Source organism: Chiloscyllium plagiosum, chromosome 5 (assembly GCF_004010195.1).
Source record: "Chiloscyllium plagiosum isolate BGI_BamShark_2017 chromosome 5, ASM401019v2, whole genome shotgun sequence".
NCBI lineage: Eukaryota > Metazoa > Chordata > Chondrichthyes > Orectolobiformes > Hemiscylliidae > Chiloscyllium > Chiloscyllium plagiosum.
The window spans coordinates 76,477,669-76,489,048 of record NC_057714.1 but is presented as its reverse complement, the minus strand read 5'-3'; the positions used below and the strand labels follow the sequence as shown (position 1 = coordinate 76,489,048).

Sequence of the window (11,380 nt, the reverse complement as noted above, 5' to 3'; positions counted from 1 at the left end):
ATAAAGGAGATGGGAGGGGCAAGTTGCTTACACAGAGGGGTAATAAGTGCCTGGAATGTGCTGCCAGAGCAGGTATTAGGAACAGATACAATAGCAATGTTTAAGAGGCATCTTGACAAATATATGAATAGGCAGGGGATAGAGGGATATGCACCATGTCGAGGCAAAAGATTAGATTAGATTACTTACAGTGTGGAAACAGGCCCTTCGGCCCAACAAGTCCACACCAACACGCCAAAGCGCAACCCACCCAGACCTATTCCCCTACATTTACCCCTTCATCTAACACTACGGGCAATTTAACTTGGCTAATTCACTTAACCTGCACATTTTTCGACTGTGGGAGGAAACCGGAGCACCTGAAGGAAACCCACGCAGACACAGGGAGAATGTGCAAGCTCCACATGGAGAGTCGCCGGTGGCGGAAATTGAACCTTGGTCTCTGGCGCTGTGAGGCAGCAGTGCTTACCACTGTGCCACTGTGCCACCCACAAAGGGAGTGTGGCAGTGACTGCGAGGGAGTAAGGTAGCGACTGAGAGGGAGTGAGACAGTGACTGAGAGGAAGTAGGGTGATGACTGAGGAAATGAGGCATCGACTGAGAGAATTAGTTCTGAAATGGTGATCAGGAGAGAGTACGATGGAGTGATGGAAAAGGAGTGAGGCAGTAACGTGGAGAGGTACTGAAGCTGTGATCATGGGAGGGAGTGAGATGGTGATTGAGAAACAGAATTGGGCAACAGGAGAGCAGCAATTAAGGTAGAAAGGGTGCGGGCTGGAGTAGAGGATGAATGTTGGCTGTCAATAGCCTTTGATTTTAATATGGAAACAGGATATCAACTCCTATATTTCACAGCTTTACACTCAGATAATTTTGTTTTTAAATCTTACTTGGAGCAGTCTCTGTAAGCTCTGGAGCCGACAGTGTTTAGATAGTCAATTTTACAGTGGGGCCTTAAACATGTGTAAGGATTCTTAATGAAGATATGGAGAGCCTGCTTCTTGAAACCCCTCTGCCGCTTTTCTTTGAGTTTTTAAAATGTGAGGGCAGTGCACTTGCAGAATGAAATTAGTTCCATATTTCATATTGGATGCTTAGAAAACTCCTTATTCCTTCATAAACGAGGAGCCCTCTTTGGAATTCTGACTGCTGACATGGCAATGAACTGCAAATTGTACTGAGAGGACTGACGATTGCAGGGTTGAAATAAAACATTATTCGGTGCAAAGCTCACTATAATGCAACACTACGATTTGAAGGGTATTTATCAAATTCTTACATCAGCAATCGCTGTATGTTGCTATGGCCAAGGTCTTACCTTAATAAGAATTCTTATAAGACCTGTAGCCTTTTGTGACAGATAATACCAGAATGACAGTTTGCACTTGGCACTTGATTCCTTCCATATTGAACTTCTCAGATGGGCTTTGTCACCTTTCAAACCTCCCGGTCTAGCTTCAAGATACATGAAGTGACCTGCCAAGAAGGTATTTTTAACAACAGAAGAATGTTAGGATTTGCTGGTCAGTAAAAGTAAAATATCACAACTCCATTGCCTTCCAGTAACATCACTGTGATATCTAACACAAAAAATTCAATGCAGTTTTACAATTCACTTTTCTGCCCCTTCTCCATTTTTGTCATCTTTTGACACAATTTAAGATTTCTAGACCCAAAAGACACCTGGGAGAATAAAAGTGAAATACTGCTGGAAATCTGAAATAAAAGCCGAAAGTACTGGGAAATTGAAGCATTTCTGGCAGGGTCTTTGGAGACAGAAACAGAGTTAACATTTCAAGACCATTTTGACTCTGATTTAGAGTATGGTTCCTGAAGGCAGTGAGAAAACTAAACTCAGATTTCCATAAGATGGAACTTTAACTATCACATTTTTATACCTGGTGAGTGAGAATGCCTGTTGGACACTCAAACCAAAGCTTTACCTTGCTGCAGTAATGAATAAACCAACTTCTATTTTGCACCTAATTTTAGTAACTTGGTTAAGAGTAAGGAACTTTCTTTTATTTATTCAGGGTATGTAGGTATTGCTGGTATGGCCAGCACTTATTACTTAAGAGTAATTGTCTTTAAGAAGGTACTGGTGAGCTGATATCTCTAACTGTTGCAATCCTTGGGGCATAAGCATACCCACAGTGCTGTTAGAGTGGGAGCCTCAGGATTTTGTCCCAGTGACACTGAAGAAATGTTGAGATATATTCAAGTGAGGATAATGGGTAGTTTGAAGGGGGAGCTTTCAAGTTCCCATGTGCCAGCTGCCCTCATCCTTCTAGGTGGTTAAAGTGGTGGGTTTGGAAGGTGTTGGCATTGAAATGAGGTGTCTTCTCAGTGGTACATACTGTTGCCTTTATTAATCGGTGGTGTGGAAGTGAAGTGAACGATAAAGGAACTACCAGATAAAACACTGGATCCTAGGAATGCAACATTAATTTCCCATATCTGAGAATCTGTATCATACAAAAAAAATAAGTAAAAATTATGGATGAGAAAATCTGACCATTTAACTCATTGAACCAGTTTCTAGCAATAATGATGAAAAAGTCACTGTAAATCAATATACTGTCACAATTGTGTTAAGCTCCATCCTCAGTATAAACGTTACAAACCTCACAAGGTTACTCAGGATGTCATACTATTTAAGTCTGTGTGTCATTTGAAACAAATGATTACTTTTGTAACACTTTCATATAAGGGCTTTGGGGTGTGTTGCTGAACAAAGAGACATGGGAGTGCAGATATGTAGTTCCTTGAAAGAGTCGCATGTAGGGTGGTGAAGAAGGCATTTGGCACACATGTCTTCATTGGCTAGAACATTAAGTATAGGAGATGGGATGTTTGATGTGGTTGTACAAGACATTGATGAGGCCATTTTTGGAATACAGTGTTCAGTTCTGGTCTCCCTGCTATAGGAAAGATGTTGTTAAATGTGAAAGGGTTCAGAAAGGATTGTCAAGGATGTTGCCAGGATTGGAGAGTTTGAGCTATGGAGAGAAGCTGACTAGGCTGGGGCTGTTTTCCACTGGACTGTCAGAGGTGGAAGACTGACCTTAGCGAGGTTGAAAAAATCATGAGGGGCATGGATAGGGTGAATAGTCAAGGTCTTTTTCTCAGGTGGGGGAGTCCAAAGCTAGAGGGTATAGGTTTAAGGTGAGAGGAGATAGATTTAAAAGCAACCTAAAGGTCAACTTTTTCATCCAGAGGGCAGTGCATGTATGGAATGAGCTGCCAGAGGAAGTGGTAGAGGGTGATACAATTAAACATTTAGAAGGCATCTTGAGTTACATGAGTAAGAAGGGTTTAAATGAATATGGGCTGAATGCTGACAACTGGAACTAGATCAACTTAGGATATTTGGTCGCCATGGACAAGTTGGACCGAAGGATTTGTTTCCGTGCTGTACATCTCTATGACACTATGACTTTGGCCCAATCAGTCCACGCTGACTATAATCCCAAACTAAACTAGCCACACCTGCCACCTCCACTACTTCCTCGGGAAGTTCATTCCACACAAGAACGGCTCTCAGTGTAAGAAAATTTGCCCCCCATCTCTTTTTTAAATCTCTCTTCTCTCATCTTAAAAATATGCCCATTAGTCTTGAAATTCCCCCATCCTATCCTAGAATAGAAAGAATGATCTGCTGAAAGAGTCAGAGGAGTTCGGGTCCAAATTAAAACTCAGAACCTCAAAATTAGGCATGAATTAGCATAGTCTGGAACAATTATACAAGGGGCTTAATGAGTGGTAAAGATTTTCTTCCTGGGGCATTGGCAGTATTGGGGAAGGAGTGTGCTGTTCAAATGCGATGAACTCAAATTCATCTGGGTTAGGAGGAGTGTCCCAATATAACTAGGGGCATGAGATATGCATAAGTATAGAGGGACCATTGGAAATGGTGGTACTGGTGTGATATAATGGGGGCATGAGGGACAACTGGCAATGGAAGAGGATGAAGGTTAAGTTTAGGGGACAAAGAAATAATATGGAGATTTGGGTGAGCCCCCTGATTGCAGACTTCCCAGCAGCCTGCCTTAGCATTCCCACTTCTCTGACTCTGTTCAGGGCAGCGGAGGGAGGGTTTCCAAATCAATCCTTGCCCACTCATATCTCTGGGAGTCAGGTTTGGGTTGGCAAAGCCAGAAACAGCCCCATTCATGCCTTCCCAATCCTTATGTACCCTAGACAAAGGATCAGCTCTCCCTGTCTTTGTCTATGTGCTTATACACTGAGGCAGACAGTAATTTAAAAATTCTTTCCATCACCGTAGCAAACATGGAATGCACATCCTTTCAAAGCAACCAGCACCACTATGGTTCAAACAACATAAAATGTACTGGCAAATTTATTCTCATCATTTGCATAACATTATAGAATTACCGCCGTATTTGAATGGAGGCATTGTTGATCTCCTTTCATGCCTGGTGGAAAATCCTAGAGTTACATTGGATAATGGGAAGTTGGCAACAAAGATCACAAATAATTTGCTGGCACATTCACTTGGAATTAAGCCAAGAAGTCAACATAACAGCAGCCACACATCTTGCCCATTTTAAAGGGATGTTCCTGGTAAGGCATGCTGCCCATCAAAATCATCACTTGGAATTCAGGCACACAATTGTCTGCACTAAAAGCAGTTAACTGGCTTAACTTTAAACTTACATTTTGTGTTTTTTATATTGAAATAGAGAACCATTTAGCTATTTCAAAAAGCGATCACATAACAGTGATTAAATAATTGAAAAATGTGTCCTGTATTAGTAGCGCACTCATTATAGAACTTCCTTGGAGCTGGTCTTCATTATTACACCCTGAGCAGTGGCTATGTTGTGATTTTATTGGATGCACTCTTGACATTGACATCAATGCTGTATTAGTACTACTGCACCACATGGCTGCAATTGTCTGTAGTTCGACTACTTCATTAATGAAAAGGATGTGATTACTTTCATAATGCTGCAATCACTATAAAAACTGTTCCTGGTTGTGATTTTATGTGGTCATTAAAAAGGAACTACCAGAGACTTTTCAAATGGCTTTCAATGCTTTTTGTTTCCCTTCATAAATCATCTTGTTCTTTGGCCAAATAACAGAACTATGTTTAGCATAAAAAATAAACAAGGGAGGAGGAACGTAGAAGCCTTTGGTTTTTGTGGTTTTTGGCTCAAACATATTACATTTTATTAATTGGATATAAGATAATAGTGAAAAAGCTGCCATATCCAATGTGTTGTCCTTGACATTGCTGCTAAACTGCAAGTATAGTGCATTGTTGAAATTTCTACAGATTGCCTGCTACAAGTAAATACATTAACAGGGTGTTGCCACAAATACAGAAATCTTCTGTCTTTTGCACAGATCAACATGACAAAAACTTGTTTCCTTCAATTATCTTGTAACTTTTAATTGCAGAAGAAAAAAATGTTTAATAATGGAAAAAGGGTATAGCATTAACTCAAAGTCTCCTTCAACAATTTATACACATAGCTGTATCACCATTAAAGTTTTCAGAGGTAAATATGGACCTTTGTCAACATAGGAGAGTGAAGAAGGCGTTTGGTATGCTTTCTTTTATTGGTCAGAGTATTGAGTACAGGAGTTGGGAGGTCATGTTGCGGCTGTACAGGACATTGGTTAGGCCACTGTTGGAATATTGCGTGCAATTCTGGCCTCCTTCCTATCAGAAAGATGTTGTGAAACTTGAAAGGGTTCAGAAAAGATTTACAAAGATGTTGCCAGGGTTGGAGGATTTGAGGTATAGGGAGAGGTTGAACAGGCTGGTGAAGTTTTCCCTGGTGTGTTGGAGGCTGAGGGATGACCTTATAGAGGTTTAAAAAATTATGAGGGGCATGGATAGGATAAATAGACAAAGTCTTTTCCCTGGGGTCGGGGAGTCCAGAAATAGAAGGCATAGGTTTAGGGTGAGAGGGGAAAGATATAAAAGAGCCCTAAGGGGCAATCTTTTCACACAGAGGGTGGTACATGTATGGAGTTAGCTGCCAGAGGATGTGGTGGAGGCTGGTACAATTGCAACATTTAAGAGGCATTTGGATGGGTATATGAATAGGAAAGATTTGGAGGGATATGGGCCGGGTGCTGGCAGGTGGAACTAGATTGGGTTGGGATATCTGGTCGGCATGGACGGGTTGGACCAAAGGGTCTGTTTCCATGCTGTACATCTCTATGACTCTAACTGTTAGTGCACACAAACTTGTGTGCTGAACACAGATTATCCATGGAGCAGTAATGGCAGAGAATTGCTGCAGCGGGCTGCACACCAATTCTGTCCACTGAGGTGTCAGCAGTGCATGCACAGCTGAGCCCACTGAGGGTGCATGAGAGCAGGGGGCTGTGGAGGTCGGGGCTGGAGGGATGGTGTGAGATAATGGTGAACTAGGTCTCTTCTGCCCGTGGAGCAGGGAGCTTGGGGTCACTGCTGATGGCTGGAATCTGTGGAACCTGGATGAGGTGTTGGCGAGGGCCAGCAGCAGGAGACAGAGGGGAGCAGGAGCTGCATCCACTCTGGCCTGTGATTTTCCATCGACCCCCTCTTCTCCTTGGTAGAGCCTTCCTTGGTATTGAGGTGAGGTAGGGTGAAGGTTGTAAGGAGACAACACTGGGCAAGGGGAACAGAATTCCAAATTGTTTCCTTTTGGAGTAATCATATTGAAGTTGTGGCACTGAAACTTAAAACAATAAAATAAAGACATTCAGTAATCAGGTAGGAGACAAATTCCTTATACATTCCGGCAATTTTAAGTCCTTTGTGAAGAGACTGGGACTCTTACAATCTCTACAGTACATCTCCAATCCCTTTACAGGATGCATTTACACTCACACTGCATGTCATGCTGCACCAGTAGCTATCACAGCAATGTTGCTGCAATGACACTGTTCAGGGACACACACTCAGCTCATGGAGACAACCAGGCTATGGCTCTCGGTCGATTTGCTTGCTATTAATGCGGGCACTCACTCCAAGTCTATCTCACAGCATCTCTGCTTTGAATTGCCATGTTGCATTTTGCTCTCTCAGCCAGAGATATCAGATTCACATCACGTCTGTCTTGCTGTGCCATTCAGCACCATCACAAAGCCAGAAAGCTTGTGACAGCTGTCAGCAGGTCTCTGTTAAATCAAGGGGGGATAGCCATTGCTAGCAATTCCTGGCACAGTATGTGAAGGGCTGTCTTCTGTACCAGTCCAGATTCTGGATTAGTGGTGCTGAAAGAGCACAGCAGTTCAGGCAGCATCCAAGGAGCAGCAAAATCGACGTTTCGGGCAAAAGAGAGCCCACTTGGGGTAATCAGAGTTAGGGTCCTCTGCTCAAAGGGGTGAGGAGTTGAATGACAGGAAAACACCACCCATCTTGACCATTCCAGACCTATTGTGGGCTGGAATGAGAGCAAGGCTGATATTACAGGAGATGGAAGTGGCTGGCACAACTTTAACTGCTGGTGCAGGTGGGAATATCATGAGTGAGTGAGTAGGCAGCATGGAGGACAGACAGAGGAGGGTTCTGGAATTTGGAGTGAGTAACAGCGAATGAGGGGAGATGTTGCAGGTAATTGTGAGAGTGGTAGTGAGTGAGGTTTGGTGGAAGATGGGTACAGTAGCAGAGATAGACTGACTGTGAGAAATATCGGAGAGAAGATAGTGGAACTTACCCTGGTGGAGTGGAGCAGGACATTGACATTCTTCCGACAGTACAGCTCGGAGTAATTGAACCTTACAGGCAACTTCAAAGCAGGTAGGCATGGCCTGGTGTCATGGCCTCTACTCCTGATCGAGGGGAAGCCAAAGTCCCACTGTCCACCAACTCAGGCGTTCCAGCACCCTCCTTTCAAAGTGAAGCGCCAATTTTCCTCTGCCTGTCATATCTGGGGAAAATGTCGGGATCCATGCAGGGCAGTACCAGAATGGCAGTGCTTGTCTGGGCAGACCATGATCTTTTAAATATGGCGCGGGCACAAATAATGGCACTGAAATTCAAGATCTCCATTGCACAGTGAGCTCTTGTGGGAATAGCATGTGGGATGGAAATTGCATGTGCATGTGCAGGGGCAGGGTAGGTAAATAATGAAGTGGTTTGGTCAGATACAGCTCATTAGGCCACATGGTGAAAATTCTCCATAAAACGTAAAGTAACTCAGACTTAGCCAAAAAAAACTTAAAATTCAACCCAGAGTGCCCTTTGTGCCACCTACTGGTGGTGATAGCACGATACGCAACATTACATAATATGTTGCTTTTATGTTCTTCCCATCAATGTGAACAACTTCACATTTTTCTGTACTGTACTCAAACTGACAAATTTTTGCTGACTCAGTTAATCTATCTGCATCCTTGTTATGTCACCCTCACAACATACGTTCCTAACTATAATGACATCTGAGAGTAATGGAGAAATGCAGGTGGTCTGGCAGTTTTGGTAAGACAGAACAATAGAGTTAATAATTTGAGTCCAAAGAGGAGTCATACTGGACTCAAAACATCAACTCTGTTTTTCTCTCTAAGGTTGTTTCCAGACTTGCTGAGCTTCTCCAGCACTTTCTACTATTATTTTGGATTTGCAGTATTTGCAGCTATTTGCTTTTAGTATGGTTTCCTATATATCTTCGGATCTTCCTCAAAGTTGCCACCATACCTTCAATCAATTATATAAACCACTGATAAAAATTATAAAAGGTTGAGGGGTACATCAGTTGTCTAAAAAAACCTCATTCATCATATCCTGCCAATCTGAATAAATAAACATTTATGCATGCTCTCTGTTTTCTGCAAGCCAGCCAATTTTCAATCCCTATATATTACCCTATACACCATGACCTTCTCCTCTATGCAATAATCTATTAAATGCTGTGGTTCTGTTCGCCGAGCTGGAAGTTTTTGTTGCAAATGTTTCGTCCCCTGTCTAGGTGACATCCTCAGTGCTTGGGAGCCTCCTGTGAAGCGCTTCTGTGGTGTTTCCTCCGGCATTTATAGTGGCCTGTCCCTGCCGCTTCCAGTTGCCAGTTTCAGCTGTCCGCTGTAGTGGTCGGTGTATTGGGTCCAGGTCAATGTGTTTGTTGATGGAGTTTGTGGATGAGTGCCAAGCTTCTAGGAATTCCCTGGCTGTTCTTTGTTTCGCTTGCCTGATAATGGTAGTGTTGTCCCAGTCAAATTCATGTTGCTTGTCGTCTGCGTGTGTGGCTACTAGGGATAGCTGGTCGTGTCGTTTCGTGGCTAGTTGATGTTCGTGGATGCGGATCGTTAGCTGTCTTCCTGTTTGTCCTATATAGTGTTTTGTGCAGTCCTTGCATGGGATTTTGTACACTACATTAGTTTTGCTCATGCTGGGTATCGGGTCCTTCGTTCTGGTGAGTTGTTGCCCAGCAAGAGCAAAACTAATGTAGTGTACAAAATCCCATGCAACCGGAAGCGGCAGGGACAGGCCACTATAAATGCCGGAGGAAACACCACAGAAGCGCTTCACAGGAGGCTCCCAAGCACTGAGGATGTCACCTAGACAGGGGACGAAACGTTTGCAACAAAAACTTCCAGTTCGGCGAACAGAACCACAGCAACGAGCACCTGAGCTACAAATCTTCTCACAAACTTTGAATCTATTAAATGAAACCTTGTCAAATACCTTCTGGAAATCCAAGTAGAGTCTGTCAATAAATGCCTCTTTATTCGTAACAAATGTTACTCCTTCTTGGAATTTCCATAAATTGGTTAAAGACTTTCTCTTTCACAAAACCAATGCAGGCTCTTCACGATTATGTTGAGGTTCACTAAATGCCTAATTATAACTTGCTTAACAGTTAATTTTAACACCAGCCCCACAACAGATGTAAAGGTGACTGCCGAAAGTTGTTTTCTGACTCCTTCCCTTACGAACTGAAGGATTACATTTGCTATTTTCCAGTCTGTAGGAACATTTCAGAATCTAACAAAGGTTGGAAAATTCACACCAAAATAGTAGAGATAGTAGATAATCTCATTAGCTACCTAAAGAATTTAGGATTAAGCTTTTAGAAGGAGTTATAGACAGTGGCATGTCATTGAGATTGGTTAGTGCAGTTGGCTGGATACCCAGTTTGTGACGCAAGGTAATGGCATCAGTTTGGGTTCAATATCCACCACTGGCTGAGGTTATCTTGAATGAATCTTCTTCTTAAGCTTGCTCCTCACCTGAGGCATGGGGACCTTCAGGTTAAACTACCATCCCTTGTCTCACTCTAGTGAGAACATTACCTTTTACATATATACCCAGGTCTCAGTGTTGCTGAACACCCTTTTGAATTGTACCTGATATTTTAAACTGTCTTTCCTTGTTCTTTATACCAAACATAACAATGAACTTCATCTGCTACCTATCTGTCCACTCTACCAAAGTGTCAATGTCCTTGTGCAGTTCTGTGTCATAGAACATAGAACAATACAGCACAGAACAGGCCCTTCGGCCCACGATGTTGTGCCGAACATTTGTCCTAGCTTAAGCACCCATCCATGTACCTATCCAATTGCCGCTTAAAGGTCACCAAAGACTCTGACTCTACCACTCCCACAGGCAGCGCATTCCATGCCCCCACCACTCTCTGAGTAAAGAACCTACCCCTAACATCTGTCCTATACCTACACAACCTTAATTTAAAGCTATTATCCTCTGTGAGAAGAAATGCACCGTCACCTATTGATATGAACAAGAGTTGAACATAGGGGCTCAGGGAAGAGTGAATGGCCACGATATAAAGGCAATATTTGACTGAGGGTGTCATCGGGACAACCTATATATTTGAGCTGAATGGGAATTAGGTGTAACCTCCCGACTCGTTGGGGTCTTTCAGAGTACAAAGAAAGATGCTTGAGATCAATGGTCGACAGTCTTCTCAGTCCCCGGACATTTCTTCAGGAGATCCTTAGGTTAGTTCCTTAGCACAAACACCTTCAGCTGTTTCATCAATGTCTTTCGCCATCACAAGATCAGAAGTTGGGAGGGTTACTGAAGATCACACAATGTTCAGAACAATGTGCCCCTCACCCCCTCAGCTCCTGAACCAATCTGTGTCCATGTGCAGCAAAACCTGGACAAAATTCAGTCATGTGCTGTTAAAGTGCCTGTGACATTCATACAACAGCACGGACAGATACTGTACATTTCCACAGTTAAAAGAGAAGCTCATTCAGCATCTCAAGCTTGTTACGCACTGATATTTGGAAGCTATTCAGCCCATCGAAATTACTGATCAAGAAGAGGGACAACACATTCAATTCTCCTGCCTGTTCCAAGGAAGAGGTTGGGTCTGGTCAGCACATCGAGCTGTTAAATAGGAGCAGGCAGAGCCCAATCAGGCGCTTGAACCTATTCCATGTAACCAAG

At 43.0% G+C, this 11,380-nt stretch overlaps 1 protein-coding gene across 8 annotated transcripts in view; it reads right to left on the bottom strand.

Moving 5' to 3' along the window:
- malrd1 (MAM and LDL receptor class A domain containing 1) overlaps nucleotides 1-11,380 on the bottom strand; it is a 408,484-nt gene that overhangs the window by 181,595 nt on the left and 215,509 nt on the right. For all 8 annotated transcript variants that reach the window (XM_043690416.1, XM_043690424.1, XM_043690417.1 and 5 more), the window contains one exon: nucleotides 1,319-1,476. In XM_043690416.1, coding sequence (XP_043546351.1) covers nucleotides 1,319-1,476 — 158 coding nt within the window. The remainder of the gene's footprint in view (nucleotides 1-1,318; nucleotides 1,477-11,380) is intronic.